The sequence below is a fragment of the Leptodactylus fuscus genome, chromosome 5, assembly GCF_031893055.1.
Source record: "Leptodactylus fuscus isolate aLepFus1 chromosome 5, aLepFus1.hap2, whole genome shotgun sequence".
Lineage (NCBI taxonomy): Eukaryota > Metazoa > Chordata > Amphibia > Anura > Leptodactylidae > Leptodactylus > Leptodactylus fuscus.
This window is the reverse complement of record NC_134269.1, coordinates 135,185,420-135,207,209: the sequence shown is the minus strand read 5'-3', so window position 1 is coordinate 135,207,209 and position 21,790 is coordinate 135,185,420. Positions and strand designations below refer to the sequence as shown.

At 43.1% G+C, this 21,790-nt stretch overlaps 1 protein-coding gene across 3 annotated transcripts in view; it reads right to left on the bottom strand.

Moving 5' to 3' along the window:
* Window positions 1-14,083, bottom strand: part of PNPLA8 (patatin like domain 8, phospholipase A2) — a 48,213-nt gene extending 34,130 nt beyond the window's left edge. Inside the window, exons 1-3 of one of the 3 annotated variants that reach the window (XM_075274236.1) lie at window positions 13,965-14,083; window positions 4,584-5,602; window positions 2,148-2,297 (exon numbers count right to left, since the gene is read on the bottom strand). In XM_075274236.1, coding sequence (XP_075130337.1) covers window positions 2,148-2,297; window positions 4,584-5,564 — 1,131 coding nt within the window. In that variant the 5' untranslated portion in view covers window positions 5,565-5,602; window positions 13,965-14,083. Of the gene's footprint in view, window positions 1-2,147; window positions 2,298-4,583; window positions 5,603-13,851 lie in introns of all 3 variants that reach the window. The other 2 variants (XM_075274235.1, XM_075274237.1) reach the window with 2 other exon arrangements.
* Window positions 14,084-21,790: the final 7,707 nt, after the last annotated feature.

Sequence of the window (21,790 nt, the reverse complement as noted above, 5' to 3'; positions counted from 1 at the left end):
CTCGCTTCCCCGCTGCCGCCGGTCTCGCTGACACATATGCGGCTGAAGCTCCTCACATGCGGCTGAAGCGAGGAGCTTCAGCTGCATATGTGTCAGCGAGACCGGCGGCAGCAGCGAAGCGAGGAGCTGACACAGGTCAGCTCCTCGCTTCAGCCGCATATGTGTCAGCGAGAGAGGCGCGCAGAGAGCGGCGAGGGAGTAGAGGAGAAGGTAAGTGGAGGTGGAACGTGAAATTGGGGGCAGATGAAGGAGAGGACGGCATGACACTGGGGGGCAGAGATGGAGAGGACGGCATGACACTGGGGGGCAGAGATGGAGAGGACGGCATGACACTGGGGGGCAGAGATGGAGAGGACGGCATGACACTGGGGGGCAGAGATGGAGAGGACGGCATGACAAAGGGGGGCAGAGATGGAGAGGACGGCATGACACTGGGGGGCAGAGATGGAGAGGACGGCATGACACTGGGGGGCAGAGATGGAGAGGACGGCATGACACTGGGGGGCAGAGATGGAGAGGACGGCATGACACTGGGGGCAGAGATGGAGAGGACGGCATGACACTGGGGGCAGAGATGTGGGGACATGAATCTGGGGGCAGAGATGGAGGGGACATGAATCTGGGGGCAGAGATGGAGGGGACATGAATCTGGGGGCAGAGATGGAAGGGGGACATGGGGGCAGATGAAGGGTGTATATGAAACTAGGGGAGAGATAGAGGAGGGACATATAATTTACGGGTGACTGTAGGAGGATTATACTGTGTGCGGTCACATGAAAAATTAATGAGTGGGCGGAGTCAACACAAAGTGGGCGGGGCTAAATTTTCCGCGGCCGCACATTTTGTCCCTCTTTCAGTTCTTCAAAAGTTGGGAGGTATGATATAAACATGGAGCAAACTTGAATAGAAACGTAGTATTTGGTAGATACAATAAATGTGATTTTTTTACTGCATTGAATTATGCCTATCAAGATGTTCCAGGCAGTATACTCTCCTTAGCTCTAGATCAGACAGCAAATGCCGGTCACATCCACGGGGAAGGAGTTAGGAGACCTGCAGCCATAACAGTAATGAAACAAATATATATAAGAGTGTGGGAGAATCCAAACCACCAGAGGATCAGTGCATGGATAATATATTATGTGACTATTGAGCAGCCACACTACTGGGAGAAGTGGTAGTCTCCTCTGGCCTGGCTGATGGTCTGAGAAAGCCATTCTACCATTCTAAAGACACACAGGAAGTTAAAGGACCAAGACAGGAAGTAGTTTATGTAGTGCAACTTCAAAATAGATCTAGAAAACCCTTCGCCCAGCTTTTATTAAACAAAATAGCCACAATGATAACACAGACTGTTAATACAAGATTTTTTTTTTTCAGGCAGCTTCCCTTTAAATCCCGTGGTTCTCTTTCCATCTGGGTAACTGAGGCATTGTAACATGGCTGGACAGATGACAGCGGTCCCTAGCTGCATGCTCTGCTGCCCTGTTACATACACTGTAAGCTATAACTGGGAGTGATACAGAGCTGTCCAAGTATGAAAAGCAGCAGAGCTTGTGGCAGACAGCCAGTGAATGCAGTGGTATATAGAAGGATGATGACAACCAAGTGAAACACGCTGGACACCCTTGGCTTGATAGTTGCTTCACATATTATGAGGAGGGGGGGGACAATTCACTCTGGTTTAAATTTGTTCAGAAAACAAGAACATTACAGAAGAAAGACTGAAAAAGTGCAAGAGCCAGCAGCAAATTTCTTATCACACTGGCTTCCCAGCTAGATGGATTTAGTCAGAAAAATTGTTTTACACCATGCTTTCTTACCATTAAAGCAGACGTTTTACTTTTTTTTTTATATCATGTTAAGAAAATAAAGGTCAACCACGATGGTGCAAAGGGACGGCTAAACTGCTGTGTTCTGTAGACACCAATGGGATCCTATTGTCAGACAGAACCAAAAATGGGAAAGCCTCTGTATATCTGTCATATTTAAGAAATGGATCCCAACAGGAATGGACAGCTATAACTATGTCAGAATCTCCATTGAAAACCTATAGATCCATTAGAAGATCTGTTTGAAATAATAGCCAAATACGATGTTAAGAGGCCTGTCATTGTCTTACTGAAAATACCTCAGTGGTGTTATACCTTAACTGCGACTCCTCTGGTTTCGGGAAACTCTAGAAGGTGACAGCTTAATTCTTCCACACGATTGATGCATAGTCTCCGGTCCGAGGCTCTCTTCAATGACTGAACTAAAGATCTTGTCCTGTTATCGACGCTCACACGTGCAATAATCTAGATGTAACATAGTAAGAGATAAATCCATTAACTCCCCTGTTTCAGTAAACCGCTCATCTAGGACAAATCTGTTTATCAAGGCGCCTCATAATGCTGACACTGGCATATAGAACAGAGTTGGAGACCGAGTACACACTCATAGCCACTGTACACAATTCTCCATCCTCGAGTAGGAGGCTTCCAGGGCAGATGGAGAAGCTGAACGTAATATGCTGCTTTCTATTATACAGCAAGTTGCTGCCGGGTAGAAGAGAACTGTACAGCTATGATCTGTCTGATAAGTGCAAAGCTGATAGAAAAGATGAAGATGTGATAGGACACATTACCGAAGCCTGAGCCACCAGTTATACAGCCCATATAGAAACATGCAAGCTCACGCACAGCCAGACATATCCATATAAACGCCATGGGGTCGGTATGAAGTCTCCGTTATGGACATGATGTGACTGGTACATTGCTACTATAGGAACACTGTGGCCAGTATGGGAGTTGTAATTAGAAATGCTAAATAATTTTACACTATTTTTTAGCTGTCATTGGGTGAAGAATACAGTACTCATGTATTTATGGAATGAGGTTAATGCTGCAGATAGATTTTTCAGTCATGCATAGCCACAATCTATTATCTTTTCCAGCCACTTGTGGTATTGATACAGAGGTTGGTGGTTAGACCACACTTATTTGTACAGGAGAGCATTTTCCTGCCAGTTTATACCCGGTTAATTGATTTCCTAAATGAAACATGGCACTCATTTATAAGAAACACGTCCTCCGACTTCTCATTTATTTCATATAACGGAAATGTCTGCCACTTGATAACTAATGAAAACCACATCACTTGACAAGGCCTTGTCTGTCATCCAGTGCAAGTCTGACTAAAATATTGCCCTTGGTCACCCAGAATCAGGACGCGGTTATATCAGACAGTAGACATTAGCCACAAAACTATGCACGGGATAGAAGAGGAATATTAAGGATATCATAAGGACATTTGGTTTACAAAAGTGCCTAGATTTGGCAGCTGACAGAATATACCAACTTCATATGCAACTAATAAAACTAGGGGTAAAAAGCCAGCAAGTATAATGGAAAAGAGAAGAGAAAATGTTGGCTCTCATTCATAAATGGTGTACAATGAAGGGCTTTTATTACTTTAAACAAAACCTGTCACCAGGTATGGGGGCCCTAAGCCATGTCCTTTACTGCTGGGGATTAGGGCCGCAAGCCTGGTGACTCTAGTCTTCTCCATCATAGCAGATTTTTTAAGTTTTACTGCACTGGTGAGGAGTAATGGCTCATGTCTGTGAGAAACAAGTACATGCATAGTAAAAACCGAAGGAGCGTTTATCTCAGCTTTGTATACGAAATAGCTGTGGACCACCCATATTACTACTAAGCCCTGAATGTGAAATTACAAACAACAAGTATGGAACTTTTCCTACAAAACTATATATAATCAACCCGCTTAACTGCTCCTGCTCTATACACACTACTTGCTTCAGTCTTCAGATAGGCAGGCACAAGCTTCAACAAGTTAGGAGTGTGTATTTGGGGCAGTCTGTACAAGGCCAAGTTCACACCCTTCTGCTATTAATGGCTGACCTATCAGAAATGAAGTGGTGGAAACAAACACTGGCAATGTATTGCTTCATACCTTAGTCTAGTAAACCTGCTGCTCTGTACTGCAGTAGTATGTATGCTGGTGTATGGGGATGGTGTGAAAGGCTTCTATTCTTTTCGCTTTCCCTAGAAGTAATATGGCCCTCAAAAGGAAAAAAAAAAGTCATTTTTTTAGATGAATCCTAACAAAGTTACTCTGTGTGAAACTACAAACAGATGGAGGTACAGTACTGCTCCATACACCTGTATGAGGGCCATATTACAGCTCTGTCCAGCACAGAAATTAAGCAGAGCGGTAATATTTTTACATATATGTTGCCAACACAATCTCATCTTTAGGGCTAGTTCACACGGGCCAAGTTGGCAGCGGATTTTGACGCGGAATGCGCCTCAAAATCTGCTGCTCCCATTGACTTCAATGGGAGCCACTCGCTTCTTTTTTCTGCTAGCTACTAGTGGAAAAAAGAAGCGAGCTGCCCTATCTTGCTGCGGCTGAATCTGCTGCGGCGCCAGGCTCCAGCTCATTCATTTGGGCCTAATCCATCGCGGAATACCGCAACGGAATGTGTACACGCGGAACCCCGTGTGAACTAACTCTTACCCAAAACACACTAAAGAACTCAAGGCTTTTGTAGGGTTTATGTCCACACATTGTTGACCTACCTTTTCCCTCTGAAGAGACAATCTTTTGGCTTTTTCATCGACACTTTTATCTTTACTTGCTTCCTGCTCAGTCTTACTCTCAGATTCTTCACTTTTTGCTTCTTTTGCCTTTTCCTCTAGAGCGGGCTTCTGCTCAGGCTTGAATTTGGGCACAAGACCTCCAAGATAACTACCCACAAAAGCGTGAACGTTACTGGACTGATTTGACAGAAAGTTTGAAATACTCTTCTTTGCAGAAGGGGCAGAGTCTTCAGCTTCAAGGGCCAAGTCCTTGTCATTGTTTACATTAGTACTTTGTCCCTTATCATTCTGTATAATGCTTGATTTTTCCATGCTTGTTTCGTTGGCAAAATACGAGTTTATATGATGGGCCAAGAAATTATACGTCTCCCCAAAGTTAGTGGCAATATAGCTTGCATGGAACAGACCTTGTTTGGACTCAGTGCTATCTTGTGAAGCATCCACAGAAGTGCGTTGGGAGAGTTGAGAGACAGACGTTGACGCTGGAAGTGATTCTTTATTAGTATCCTGAATTTCCCCTTTACCAGAGTTGGACTGGGATGCACTTGCTTCCCTTATTTGGACGTTTTCTTCTTTCCTGGTATTGGCAGGATTTGGCTTTGGGCGTACAATACGCGAAAGTAAGTCGCCATGTGTGCTTGAGACAGCTTTGGTGACAGAATCCAAAGTATTCTTAATCCGGGACATAGACTTCTTTGCTATAGTTATTCCCTTTGAAGTTGTGGTGCTAAATTTATATCTTATTGAGTAAGAATGACCTTGGAATTTGGTGTGAATAAATTCCCTTTTGCCTGCTTTCTTGTACTGATGGGAGTGTTGGTGAAACCTTGAGATGAAGTTACTACAGCGGGCATGTGAGTAAGCGCTGAAGTGTCTGCAGTAATAGTATACAGGCTTTAATATCCTCCTCCTAGAGGTCAATAAGTACAGGTATGTATCCAGCAACAACAACATGGGCATCACTTAATATTGTCAACTGCTCATTGCCTTGTAATCATCTGAAATAAGAAATAAATAAAAGAGATCAATAACACAAGGTTATATATTAGGCAATGTAGTACAGTAAAATATGGAAAGGTTATAGGTCAGAATACTGTGTGAATATCGTAAGAGCATGTTCACACTACCATTATTAGTTTTTTGCTCTCATCCGTCATATTTTTTTCAACAATATATGTTCATTGGTGTTATTTTGAAAATCCAATAAAATGTTATTATAAAAAAAGGCCCTTGACTGGCACTACCTGAGCCTGAATTGTCCAGAGGCTCCATCCTCTCAATCAGGTGTATGACTGTGGGGGCAGAATGGAAATCTATGCCAGTCAGGAACTAATCTTGGCCCACCCTGCTCTCTGACCACATCAGCAAAAAGTGGCAAGCAAGTGCAGGACAGGGAAAAAGATACATCGTTGGTGCAAGAAAAGTCGCCGTGCCGAACATGCACCAAATCATCACTCATCTACAGCAGAAACCTGTATTGTCCAACCCCTGGGTCACAATGAACATTAGCCTACTTTCACAATTGAGTACAGTATTGTTTTCCTTTATAAACAGAAGCCACAACTGTCTGCCAGGTCTATTGCGACTACAGGTCTATTTAAGCATATATTACATAAAGCTAAAAATTACACATAATTGCTATATCCACATTTGTATCAATGCAAAAAACTAATTTAAAGAGTTATTTAATTAGAACAGTTAATATGTGTTTGCACCCTTATTGGATGTGTACTGCCTGGAATCCGACAGCCTAAAGCAAGGCCTTATACAGTTTCTTCAATGAAACAATGAAAAATGTTACTAGCACCATTAAAGGGATCCTATCATTAAAACTCTCTTCGTGTCTTCTACCGGCAGAGACTTCAAACTTCTAGGCCTCAGCAGCCGACTGCACATGTCCACCGGCCACAAGAAAATGGCCACTTACAATACTGTGTAAGCGGCCATTTATTTGTGGCCGACGGCCTAGAAAATTGAAGCCACCGCTGGAAGACGATGCGAAGAGAGCCCATTCCTAAAGAAGATGGAGGCGGCGCTGGAGAGTTCTCTCACAGCATTGGGGACACCCCCAGTGCTGTTTGAGCGCTGAGGCCCGCCCCCAGTGCTGCGAGAGAACTCATATGCATACCGATGAAAACCGGGATTTCTACGGAATGGTGGCGCGGAGAAGACATCTAAAAGTAGGAGAAGAGTAGCCTTTCTTACGGCTATTCCTACGTGTTAGGGACAAAAAATTGAGTTTTAATTATAGGATCCTTTTAAGTCCAAATACAGCTGTGTCATAAGGGGTATAAAAACATAGAAACCTACCTAGAATCTACAGTAAAAGAAATCCTATATGCAAAATGACATTTCCATGTACATGGAACAGTGTGCTACTGTATTCTACTAAATGGACAATATGTACTCTAGTACAATTCCATTATTAGAAATGACTGTAGATGCAGCTGTCAGTCATCTCACCCACTCTACACAACTGCAATGGAATATTCTAGCTACGCTCTATTTAATGGGAGTCTGTCACCAGTAAATTCATTATAACCTAATCTCAGTACATTGCTGTGATTCTACAGTTTCCAAATATGCCTCTGTTATTTAGTTTTGGGACCCAATTTGTGAAACAAAACCTGAACAAGCTAACCCTTCATTCACATACCCGTTTGGGGAGTCCACATGAGGACTCCCGAACGGAATATCAAACACAATTGCAAGCGCTGTGCAGTAAAAGCACTCGGACCCCATAGACTATAAGGAGGTCCATGTGCTTGCCGTACACTGCCCGCATGAATCATGCAGACAGGAAAGTAGATTGTAAACTACTTTCCTATCTGCATGATCCCTGCGGAGATCTGGCGGCAACCACACGGACCCTATTACAGTCTATGGGGTCCGTGTGCTTTTAATGCACAGTGGTCCGTAAGACATCCCCCACATCACTTTCCCTTCATTTGCGTATACATCAAACAATGATTTTAAAGAAAATGGGGTTCCAAAGCTAAACAACAGAGGTATAGTTGGAAACCGTAGCATACCCTTTACAATATAGTGGGATTAGGTTTATAAATGTTAGCGTATAATCTCCCATTTTGTATATATATATATATATATATATATATATATATATATATATATTTTTTTTTTAATGTAATTTGTGAGCCCCATATAGGATCATAATGTACATTTTTTTTTCCTATCAGTATGTCTTTGTCGAATGGGAGGAAATCCACGCAAACACGGGGAGAACATACAAACTCCTTGCAGATGTTGTTACTGGCGGGATTCGAACCCAGGACTCCAGCACTGCAAGGCTGCAGTGCTAACCACTGCAAGGCTGCAGTACTAACCACTGCAAGGCTGCAGTGCTAACCACTGAGCCACCGTGTTGCCCCATGAGTATGTAACTCTGTGTATTGGGCCCCCTGGGTAATTAAGACACAGTGCAAAGGAATGTGGACAATACGTCCTTCTGAACGCGAAGGCTGCATTCCATACGTCTTTGGTACCTACCGTAGTGTCTTCTTATCTTTTTCTATGATCTATATGAATGTAATGTGGATGATGTCAGCATGTGCATTATCCATTTTGCATTCATTTTTGTCTCATAAGAGCTCACCCCTCCCCCTTCCTGGAAACTATAATGAGATGTAGCTCCTATTATGCGTTGTCCAATAGCCATGTGCCAGAACTACGTTATAACTTTACAACCAATTATATTATGCCAATTATTCTAATCCAACCTGTTCTTTGTCTGTACACTGCACTTAAACTACCTTTTCCCCACACTCACTTGATAGACCGTATGTGTGTGTGCCTTCTCCAGGCCGGATCTTTGACCTTTGATTTGGATCTCTACAACACACTATGAGGGACTCCTTTAATGTCCTTAACACGAGCAATGTACTGATGAAAGCTAGCTTTAAGGCTGTGCCTTACTTCTGTTTTCTCAGCAAAATTTTGCAAACAAAATTTTAAAGAATTCAGCCAATTAAAGGGAGTTTCCCCACAAAATCAGATGATCTCCTTAGGATAACTTGCAGACCAGTGGGGGGTCCGACGGTTTAGATCTCAACTGATCAGATTAAGGAACTTCCATTCTATTAAAATAAATGGCGCAGAATGCCCAATCATCGCTCCATTCAGAGAGTGAGAACAAAGTATCCCATTCTCCTGATCAGTGCAGGGAAAACCCCTATAAGGCATAAATCTGCTCTCCACTCTTTTATTGCCCAGGTGACATGTGTATGTAACTTTATGGAGTAAATTGCTGATCAGTGAGGGTCTGCCCGTGTTTTACTCACATTCAGAATGTAACGCGGGATGCAGAATGTGTGCCCCTGCTGCATTCATGTCATAGGAAGAACCAGAAATTGCCTAAGTACCGTACTTGGATATGTCTACTGAAAGCTTAAAATGTTTATTATTTTTTTTAATATCTATTAGTTATTCTTGAAGGTTGTTATGCCACAAAAAATTATTTATCCTTTATCAGTAGGGTAGGGGATAAGTTGCTGATCAGTGGGAGTCTGACCGCTAAGATCCCCACCAATCTTGAAAGAGAAGGTGTTGTACATGGCTTGTGACTTGGAGCTGGAGTCAAGACCAGCTTTTGTTGGAGGAAAAAAGTTATTAACTCTTGCATTAAAATAGAATTGATAATTATTGAAATCAAATTAGAGGAGTTTTACTGTGTCTGACTGAACAGTGCTGTCAGTTTACAAAGGAGTCAGAGCTGGAGTTGGGCTGTGGGAAAATAGTGGAATCAGAATCCAAGCCCTGGTGTTTTATCCCTGTGGATGCAGAATATGTGCCCGCTCCATTCATTTTAATGGGAATGCCAGAGATAGCCAAAGTACAGCTCTTGGCTATTCCCAGTATTCATACTGAAATGAATAGAGCCAGGGTGTTCATTCTGTGTCACTTTGGATCAGTGACTATCATCCTATCGATAGGTCATGAATAATTTTCATGCTATAACCCCTTCAAGCAAAATCAGCTGACAAGCTAGAATCAATACTGGTGGCCCTAAATGGCACGCAGCCAATGCTGCATCATGTGTCTGAATCCTAAGAGCAACTAGTTTCGTGCAACTGACCCAATAATAGTCCCTGTCCTGTTTCTAGTGATAATATACAAGCTACGTAAAGAAAGGAACTCTACAAGTTACCACACTAGTAACTTTAGCCATATCTACAACAAATGACTGCAATTTGTCAGCCAACACATGCACAGGTTTATGTCAGGGTGAACTTGCTGGCCTCACAACTGCTTTGTGTGCTCACAGCCAGATATAAAAAGCCCAGTCATGTGATACAAGTCCCTTTCATCCTTCCAGCAAAAGGATTACTGGGCTGCAATAATAACTCCAAACAAAGCCAGGGTATTCATTTTATACAGACAGGTACATGAAATATCACAGCAAAATATCAACTATACAAAATTTGCTCTGTAATGTCAGATTGTTAAAATCCGCTACAAATGTTTTTTAGTTACATGTGACTTTAGGAAAGCTGGGTGACTCTGATCTTTGAGCCATTAGTCACTATATCTGCCAATATGGTTTTCTGCAGGCCTGAATGAAATTTACCTCATTACAACCCAAATCCCATAATAACACATTAGAAGCCAGATATGTCATTCAAGAATCTAGAAAAGTTGGGTCACAGACATATAGAGCAGAATATGAAGTTGTTTTTTCTATTATGAATTGATCAATAGGATACCAGGGTACAAAGGTTGTGGACAAGATGTGAATAATATTTATACCCAGTCCACTTTCCTAGAAGTATTATGACGCAGACATGGGACGCTCAAGATAGCATGTGTGTAGTCATGTTACAGTGCTCGGAAGAGACATTCCTAGGACTTGTCTACCAATGACAGCCCAGCACAAGGTGCACACCTCTATACTCTCACAGAATGTCCGAAAAGGCCCACAGCACACATGTACCCGGAAGCTGGCAGCCTGCTCAGCTTGGCATACTTGTCATTCATAATATATATACACATATATATGGAGGATAGATCTCACAACATATCACAATGATAGAAAGTTATACCTGAGACTGTTAACTTTCAGTTCATCAATCTTTTTGCATATTGGCATAAGTCCCATAGTGACAAAAGTACAAAAATAGTGGCCATTGTAAAATAAAGAAATGTACTATAAAACATACGTAACTCATGGCAAAAAAAATTATTCAATAGCTCACCCCTTTCCCGTCCAAAAAGGGAAGACGTCCTCTAGTCACAAGCTGGATTCATCTAACAGCACACTCTCTGTACTATATAAAGGCAACTAAGCATACAACTAAGCATGTGGGTGCTCCCTTAATAACGCTTCCACGTATTTGTGGTCACTACACACTCTTATTGTCATATTGCATTACAGTGGTATTTTCATCATAGATAGTTATGGCATATCTACATGATAAACCATAAATGCCTGACTGATATGGATCCAAACTCTGCAACCCATACAAATCTCAAGAACAGGGTCCTCTGACGAATGGAGTGATGGCTGCGCACATGCATGACTATCAAGACAAGGCAAGCACATCTGAATTACAGGTGGCAATGCTGCAACTATTGAGGCCTTCTCCACATGACGGTAATATGTTCAGATCTTTTAGACCATATAATGCTGTTCCAGTCCTGGCACTAATCACCCAAACTGACAGCATCATAGGTCCCCACTAGGTAGCAAGTTAGAGCTATTTAACCCACAAGAGAGTTGGAATTTTTTAGCTGTAACACAGTCTGTACAACTAGAACACATTACAGCCATGTTCAGGAGACCCCAGAGGTCAGTTCTAAGGGTATTCTCACAAAGTGGAAAATGAAGAGGAATTTGAGGTGGACATCTACCTCGGATCCCTCTTCATTTTCTGATCCCCTGGCACCCCATGGCAGAATTTCGATAAAGAACATCGGCTTTCCACCACTAAATAGACGCAGATGAATGGATGGGGAGTCTCAAACTGAGGAATTTGCGACTGAAGTGTCGAGCAGGACACTTATTTTTTCACCGCCCTGCTGTGATCAGTGACTCTCATTAAAAACAATGGTAGGCAGATTGGTGGCTCAGTAGTTAACATTGCAGCACTCGAGTCCTGGGTTCGATTCCTGCCAAGGACAACATCTGCAAGCAGTATGTATATTCTCCCCATGTTTGCGTGGGTTTCCTCTGGTTTATTCCCACACTCTAAAGACATACTGATAGGGAATTCAGGCGGTCTAACACTTTATCTCCTTTACTAAAACTTAACAAAAATAAAGCATAAGACATACAACATGTAGACGCTTATAGAAGACTGCATTTAAAGTGTACACAGGTTTAGCTATATGGAAATGGGAAACATTACAGGCAAAAGTAAGATGGTCTGCAGAATCTACAAGAATATATTAGGGAATTGCTTAAAGTCACCCTTCTGCTTGTCAGTAGTCATGGCAACAGATATCACCACCTTAGGTGACCCAGGGGGAAGTAGAGGCTAGTGTTGTCCATCATGTAGCAGTGCTGGGGAGAAGTACAACAGGTCACAACCCAGGCATGTGAATACTTTTAAACTGTATTTGTATGTAAAGCTATGGACCACTAGAGAAATGGGGTAGTCTACTCAAAGACAATTCAGTCTTTTACAATGGGGATGGCAGAGTCACCTACTAGTCCCAACTGTGTGACATATCTAGCAATATCTAGGCACACTTATGTCTTACAGAAGTGAAGCCCATGCCCCAATCTGTAGAAACAGAGAAATAAGAAACATCTTACAGACATAGCTCAGATTAATCATAGATTTCTGCAGAGCCCAAACCCTTCCGTGATACTGTACTGATAAACCCTGACTAACCTGCTGTCTTTGCTCACCTTCACTATGGGGCAAAAAATGCATCACAGGCTAAAACACCAACCAACCAGGAAAACATATAAGTCCAGCAAATAATTACACTAAGCTGACTAAAAGGAAAACACCTCCACTGCATACAGTGCAAAGTTTTGTCATAAATATTACAACAAGATATAGGGATGATGAGTACGCAATAAATGCCTGACACTCCATACAAGCTTTTCTGCGTACTTATATGTGATTCATCGCTAAGGTGAATCCACCCGAGGAAGAGGATATGGAATAATATAGATGAATCACACAACTACGGTATCCTCAAATACCTGTATGAGCTACTCAAGTACAAAGTCGATATCACGGGAATACTACACGAGAGCATTGCCCTTATGTACCCTTGTGTGCTATGCAAGAGCAATATCTCTATATCACCAAATACACTTCTGTATACGCAGCGCATTGACAACATATTCTTATATGTACTATACAACTACAATGTCCTCATATTACTCTGTGTACATTGCCTCTATGTAATTGTCTACCCCACAGGAACAGTGCCCTTATATCTGTCTATATAACTCTCTACACTATACAAGTACAGATAGCACTGTATGTACTACACCCTATATAAAATATACTATACATTTATAGTAGTTATATAGAAATCCTTACACAGTACAGTACACTACTCTAACGTAAGTACATGTAATATATACAATGTCCTCATATTACTCTGTGTACATTGCCTCTATGTAATTGTCTACCCCACAGGAACAGTGCCCTTATATCTGTCTATATAACTCTCTACACTATACAAGTACAGATAGCACTGTATGTACTACACCCTATATAAAATATACTATACATTTATAGTAGTTATATAGAAATCCTTACACAGTACACTACTGTAACGTAAGTACATGTAATATATACAATGTCCTCATATTACTCTGTGTACATTGCCTCTATGTAATTGTCTACCCCACAGGAACAGTGCCCTTATATCTGTCTATATAACTCTCTACACTATACAAGTACAGATAGCACTGTATGTACTACACCCTATATAAAATATACTATACATTTATATAGAAATCCTTACACAGTACACTGCTCTTATGTACTATATACAATGTCCTCATAACTATACATGTACCATACACATACATTTCTAGATAATATAAGTATAGTAACCCCATATAACAATGTACTATACAGTTGTAAATGAAGTGTCCAATCACAGTATACTGCTCAGTGTATGTAAATAGAACATTTCTGTCATGTATCTATATACAAATAGAGAAACCCTATATGATTACAAATCCCATACACACACTTGGCCTATATACCAGCCCCATGTATAGCAGTACGCCCCATACAAATCCCCTTATACAGCTGAATACCTGTATGCACGGTGGTTGGCAGGCCTGTCAGTGAGGGGACTGTTATGTAAGTCAGTGTAGATATGTGGTGGTATGGCACTCAGGAGGATAGCATTACACGGGAGCTCACTCACAAGCAGACACAGTAGGCGGAGACCTGCAGCAGCTCAGTCACTCCAGCCCTATGTGTGAGAGATCACATCAGCTGTGGCCTGATGCTCGCCTGTTTTCCTTTCTCCATCACGTGATCTGCTCTAGGAACTAAGGAAAGCCAGCAAGGACAAACTTCACCAAGATGCGTTTGACTGTGAGTTGGCTGGAATGTGTGACGGGGCTAAAGAATGACACATATAAATACATCACGCTCATTCAGTAAAATAGCACCGTGCTCATAGGAAAGTGTGATGTGCCACACGTGTCATGTCATACAGCAACTGTATCTGTATCACTGGGTAAAAGAAAGTAAGTGCATTGCAAATGAATCTGGATATTTGGAGGCGCTCAAAAATTTTAAGGTGGGGAATTTATCAGGACATCGGGAATGGATGAATGTAGTGTACACTAAATAAACCAGCCAGTGAGCCACTACCAAGCCCTGACTACTTTACACTGACATGGGTCTTAGAAAGTGGAACTTGTTGCTTGAACAGGGGTGTAAGTAGCAAAGACTGCCCCCATAGCAAACTTTTGACTTGGACCACCCCCATTCAGTATAGCACGCCCTTTTCTGGCCCCCACTTGGTATAATGTCCCATAGCCGGTAATGTTTAATATTACATAGAGGCTCCTCCACACAGTATTATGCATCATACTGGCCACTGCAGTGCCTTGGGGGGTTTGAGTGGCCCCCGGGGTGCCTTAGATCACTGGGCATGGGAAAACCACTGATTTCTGGCACATTGCGTGGCACTGGATTTACACCCTTGTAGCACCCCACTCCTTATGCCTGATTTACCAGTGCAGGAGAATTTTTATAGATCCGGCGGTAAACCGGGCCTTGATGGGCACTTTACCACTTATTTACCACTCTGTTTTCTCACTCTGTCACCTTTTTGTGTGTCGACGAAGGGATGCTGTACCCTTTTGGGACGCCCCTGATGATCGTTTGGAGGTGAGGCCTGTAATGGGCTTCCCTCCTGTCTTTTTGGTGACCTACCCTGGGTCGACTGGGGCGGGCGCTGGTCTGTGATCCGAGTCCAAGAGTATCCCAGGTGGTGGCAGCCCAGGGAGAAACTGGACGACTGGTCAGTCCTTAGTACCCTAGGTGGTGGCAGCCCAAGGGGAAAAGGATGTGTTGGACTTTCTGCTCCGGCAGTTTGTCCGTTGGTACTCAACTCCACTCGGTACCTTTTGGTCCTTGTGGGGGCGAGTTAGTCGGGAACCCCCTTCCCTTTTGGGATAGGGTACGTTTTTTTAGTGGCACTCTCACTTTTTTTGTGCACTTGGTGCGATTGATGGCACAGTTTAGAGGCCTTCGATTAAAAAAAAGTGGCCATCGCACACAGTATAACGCCACATAGTGGCTGCTGCACACAGTATAATGTCCCATAGTGGCCCCTGCACACAGTATAATGTCCCATAGTGGCCTCTGCACACAGTATAATGTCACATAGTGGCTGCTGCACACAGTATAATGTCCCATAGTGCCCTCTGCACACAGTATAATGTCACACAGCGGCCCCTCCAGACTGTTTAATATTACATAGAGGCCACTCCACACAGTATTATGCATCATAGTGGCCACGGCACACAGTATAACGCCACATAGTGGCTGCTGCACACAGTATAATGTCCCATAGTGGCCCCTGCACACAGTATAATGTCCCATAGTGGCCTCTGCACACAGTATAATGTCCCATAGTGGCCCCTGCACACAGTATAATGTCACACAGCGGCCCCTCCAGACTGTTTAATATTACATAGAGGCACTTCCACACAGTAAATACCACATAGTGGCCGCTGCACACAGTATAATGTCCCATAATTCCTGGGCTCCTGTGCTGAGATGCAGCCATCCTCTGTGCTCACAGCATTTGTAAACAAGAATAAGAGAGGCGGAGGCGGTTTTAGGGCAGTTTTGGGCCTTCTTATTATATGTGGCATAAAGGGGTCATTAGGGGGCATTAAGATTACAGGGGGGAGAACATTTATATAAGGGTACATAAAGAAAATAAGAGGTCATTAGGGAGCATATATTTCTATAAGGGGGCCACGGGGGGCATTATGAATGTAATTGGTTATTAGGGGGCTTTATGAATATAACACTTGGGTCTAGGGTTGAGCCGATCTTGAAATTTCAGGATTGTTTTTAAAATTCAATTTCCGATCATTTTCCATTCAAACCCGATCCCAATGCAGGTCAATGGGATTTTTTTTAATAATCGAAGATCGGATTTTAAAAACTATCCTATTCACTACACAACATGTAGTCCAAAAATTGAAACAATTTTTGAACTCCACGCTGTGTAGTGAGTAAAAAAAAATCCCCCCTGATGTCCGCTTACCTGCACAGATCCGCTGCCGCTCCCAGTTCTTCTTGGTCCGGTCCAGTCTTGGTCTCTCCTTCACAGGCCTTCAGAGCGCCGCCACCTCCCTAGGCTAGTGATAGAGATGATGGGAGTAGGCGGGGCTTGTTGTGGCTTAGGAGAGTGTGGGCGGGGAGACGTGAGCGCATCACTCACGTCTCCCCTTCCACACTCTCCTAAGCCACAAGCCCCGCCTTCTCCCAGCATCTCTATAATACTAGTCTAGGGAGTTGAAGGGGGGGGGGGGGCGCAGGGCGCTCTGAAGGCATGTGAAGGAGGGAGGACCGGACCAGAAGAGAGCATCGGCAGCACTTCTGTGCAGGTAAGTTGAGCAAAGTTCGCGAGTAGATAGATACTACTGTACATTGACTTGTCTAGTAGATAGACAAGTCAATGTACAGTAGTATCTATCTACTTATGACCTTGCCTCGTCGTCCTCATAGCGGAGCACACAGTGATTTACCGCAGCCTGCCACTCTTCTGCTTCGTCCCTGATTTACTGTATATTCAGCTGAGTATACGGTAAAACAGGGACGAAGCAGAAGAGTGTCAGGCTGCGGTAAATCCATAGGAATGAATGGACGCAGCCGGCACGCAGGGGGTTAAGCGGCCGGCCGCTTCCATTCATTCCTATGGGTGCTAAGCTTTTCCCACAATGATTGGCCAGTAGCCAAGCATAGTGGGAAGTAACCTACGATCTTGATCCCCCCCGAAAAGATCGGGATCGGAACTCCGATCGCGATATTTACTCGATCGCCGATCGGAATCCGAAAAGTCCCGATCGCTCAACCCTACTTGGGACCCATACTGATTAGGTGTTTGAAGAAGCCATGGTGCACATGCAGACACAATTACCCCTTCACTAAGGATTGGTTCACATCTGCGTTGATATTCCGTCTGGGAGAGTCCGCATGGGGACCCCCCGAACGGAATACCAAACGCAATTGCAAGCGCTGTGCAGTAAAAGCACACGGACCCCATAGACTATAATGGGAACCGTGTGCTTGCTGCGCACTGTGAACTACTTTCCTGTCCACATGTTCTGTGCAGAGATCTGGCGGCAAGCACCATTTATTATTCTGTACAATGTACTGGGAATCCGGAAACAAATTCAGAATGGGGTGGAACTGGAGAAAAAGTTAATTTGTGTGGCTTTCTTACAGGATTTGTTTTTACGGCGTTCACTGTGCAGACAAAATTACACGTCACCTATATTCTACATTTCGGTACAATTCTAGGGATGCCAATTTTATATAATTTTATTTACATTTTAGGCCCTTAACAAAAGTTCAAAAAAATTAATTTTTTTCTTAAAGTCACCACATTCTGATACCGACCGCTAATCTCAGCCTGCAAAACAGGTAACCCAACACTGAACAATAAACATTACTAGCTCATATTCTGAAGTCCATTCAGCATTCACTAGGGGATGAGTGGGAAACTTAAGAGTGAAAAGGTCTATAAATTATAGAAGGCAGTGGTGGATTGGCCATGTACACTCACCGGCCACTTTATTAGGTACACCTGTCCAACTGCTCGTTAACACTTAATTTCTAATCAGCCAATCACATGGCGGCAACTCAGTGCATTTAGGCATGTAGACATGGTCAAGACAATCTCCTGCAGTTCAAACCGAGCATCAGTATGGGGAAGAAAGGTGATTTGAGTGCCTTTGAACGTGGCATGGTTGTTGGTGCCAGAAGGGCTGGTCTGAGTATTTCAGAAACTGCTGATCTACTGGGATTTTCACGCACAACCATCTCTAGGGTTTACAGAGAATGGTCCGAAAAAGAAAAAACATCCAGTGAGCGGCAGTTCTGTGGGCGGAAATGCGTTGTTGATGCCAGAGGTCAGAGGAGAATGGCCAGACTGGTTCGAGCTGATAGAAAGGAAACAGTGACTCAAATAGCCACCCGTTACAACCAAGGTAGCCAGAAGAGCATCTCTGAACGCACAGTACATCGAACTTTGAGGCAGATGGGCTACAGCAGCAGAAGACCACACCGGGTGCCACTCCTTTCAGCTAAGAACAGGAAACTGAGGCTACAATTTGCACAAGCTCATCGAAATTGGACAATTGAAGATTGGAAAAAAGTTGCCTGGTCTGATGAGTCTCAATTTCTGCTGCGACATTCGGATGGTAGGGTCAGAATTTGGCGTCAACAACATGAAAGCATGGATCTATCCTGCCTTGAATCAACGGTTCAGGCTGGTGGTGGTGGTGTCATGGTGTGGGGAATATTTTCTTGGCACTCTTTGGGCCCCTTGGTACCAATTGAGCATCGTTGCAACGCCAAAGCCTACCTGAGTATTGTTGCTGACCATGTCCATCCCTTTATGACCACAATGTACCCAACAACTGATGGCTACTTTCAGCAGGATAATGCGCCATGTCATAAAGCTGGAATCATCTCAGACTGGTTTCTTGAACATGACAATGAGTTCACTGTACTCCAATGGCCTCCACAGTCACCAGATCTCAATCCAATAGAGCATCTTTGGGATGTGGTGGAACGGGAGATTCGCATCATGGATGTGCAGCCGACAAATCTGCGGCAACTGTGTGATGCCATCATGTCAATAGACCAAAATCTCTGAGGAATGCTTCCAGCACCTTGTTAAATCTATGCCACGAAGAATTGAAGCAGTTCTGAAGGCAAAAGGGGGTCCAACCCGTTACTAGCATGGTGTACCTAATAAAGTGGCCGGTGAGTGTATATCACCGGGAAAATTTCCGGTGGGCCAACTGAAATATGGGACACTAGGCCCCTGCCCTTACACTGTTTCTGCAGAGTGCAGCCTGGCGGCCCCCTACTCTGTGCCCTTAGGTACTGAGAGCATGTGTTGGATGAACCTTGCGAGATTCATCGCACCAGGTTAGCTCAATGGTTTTGAACTGAAACTGTTATTGAACTTTGGAGGACCCTTCAGACCCCACATCCACATTTGGGGGATGTGAGCGAACATCGCTTACCTTTCTGGCCTCTTCTGCGTTACACTCGCAACATTTTGTGTCATGACACCGATGTGACTGCTAAGGCCCACTCATAGGCCTCAGCAGTCTCTGACATCATTCATGTGTCCAAAGACCAGAAGAGGCCGGAAAACCTATCCTGAAGCCAAGGAAAGGTGAGTAGCACAGTTTATTATGTTTAATCACCTCTCTGGGCCTCCGATCATTATACTCTGGGGCCACTATGGGACATTATACTGTGTGCAGGGGCTAATTTTTTTATTTTTTTTTACAGGGCCACATTCAGGTCCCAATGTGCCTCTGATAGAAGGTTTAAGTTTGCCACCTTTGGTTTAACAAATGCTTCCTTTACATGCTGGTATTATTTTTAACCCCTTCCCGCCGATGGCATTTTTTGATTTTCATTTTTGACTCCCCTCCTTCTAAACCCCATAACTTTTTTATTTCTCCGCTCCCAGAGCCATATGAGGTCTTAATTTTTGCGGGACAAATTTTTCTTCATGATGCTACCATTAATTATTTTATATACTGTACTGGGAAGCAGGAAAAAAAATTCAGAATGGGGTTGATTTGAAGAAAAAATGCATTTCTGCGACTTTCTTACGGGCTTTAGTTTTACGGCGTTCACTGTGCAGCCAAAATGACATGTCCCCTATATTCTGTGTTTCGGTACGGTTCCAGGGATACCAAATTTATATGGTTTTATTTACATTTTGACCCCTAAAAAAAATTCCAAAACTGTGTTAAAATTTTTTTTTCCTAAAAGTCGCCATATTCCGACGGCCATAACTTTTTTATACGTAAGTGTACGGGGATGCATAGGGCGTATTTTTTTGCGGGGCCGGGTGTACTTTTTAGTTCTACCATTTTCGGGAAATGTTATTGCTTTGATCACTTTTTATTCAAATTTTTATCAGAATCAAAACAGTGAAAAAACGGCGGTTTGGCACTTTTGACTATTTTTCCCGCTACGGCGTTTATCGAACAGGAAAAATATTTTTATAGATTTGTAGAGCAGGCGATTTCGGACGCGGGGATACCTAACATGTATATGTTTCACAGTTTTTAACTACTTTTATATGTGTTCTAGGGAAAGGGGGGTGATTTGAACTTTTAATTCTTTTTATATTTTTTTTATATTTTTAACTTTTTTAAAAATTTTTTTTTGCATTTATTAGACCCCCTAGGGGTGTAGAACCCCAGGGTGTCTGATCACTAATGCAATGCATTACAATGCTAATGCATTGCAAAAAAGCATCCTTTCTTTTGCAGGCTGCATAGACCAGCCTGCAAAAGAGAGGATTTGCAGACAAGCCTGGGAGCCTGTACAAGGCTCCCGGCTGTCATGGTCACGGGACGTCAGCCCTGGAGCATGCTCCAGGAGCCGGCGATCCCGGCCAAAATGGCGGCGCCCACGCGCCGCCGGGAAAATGGCGCCTCCGGCGCCTTTGACCGCGGCGCCGGAGGGGTTAATGCTTCCGATCGGTCCAGGGACCGATCGGAGGCATTAGAGCCGGTTGTCTACTGCTTAAAACAGTAGACACCCGGCGGCTATGGCGGTCGCCATAGTTACAGACCCGACATGCGCCGTACTATTACGGCGCATGTCGGGAAGGGGTTAATAACAAATATTGTAAATCTTCGGAAGGGCAGATAATTGTTAAGTACTTGAATTGTACACATGAAATAGCATTAAACTGTCTTCTGTACTATTGAGATGGACAAATTGGGCAATTTGTTCTAAAAATTGCTTTACTCCTCCGTAATTTTATGAATATTGTTTAGAAATGTTTTTCGTAATTACAGAAGTTGCCATTTCTTATGCATGTTCAGAGTAGATATGGACTGAATGACTCACTCAGTCACAGCACTGATGGTCTCTTGACTTTCAGACAGAAAGAAGATCTGATAACACTTGATGGTTCAGGTTAACACAGGGAAACATCTTACGAATACAAATTGCAGCAGGACTGAAAGTGGTTTACTGCTACATATAATTTACGGAGAAGCAGAATGACGCACGTTTCTTTACATTATTGTAGAAACAATGAATTTCTCAGAAAACACTTAAATGTTCTTGCACTGAGCAGTTAATGTGGTAGGCCGTCTTTGTATTCATTTTATTTTTTCATGGAATTGCCTAATGACATTAAAAATATTTTTCTTTCTTTAACCCTTGTGCCACACAGGCTAGTTTAACTGTATTTTCTTGGGAACTATTGGGATTATCTAATTCGGAAATCACTTTCAGTAACTAATATCATTTTCTACTAAAGCTCCTACAGAATATTTCAACACAAGTGCTTGGATTTATGAAAGAAGATGAGAACTGTGTATAAGGCAGAGATAATCATAATAATAGTATCCGACACCTTTAAAGGGATTCTATCATTACAATTGTATTTTTTCTGGCTACCATGTCGAAATAGCCTTAAGAAAGGCTATTCTTCTCCTACCTTTA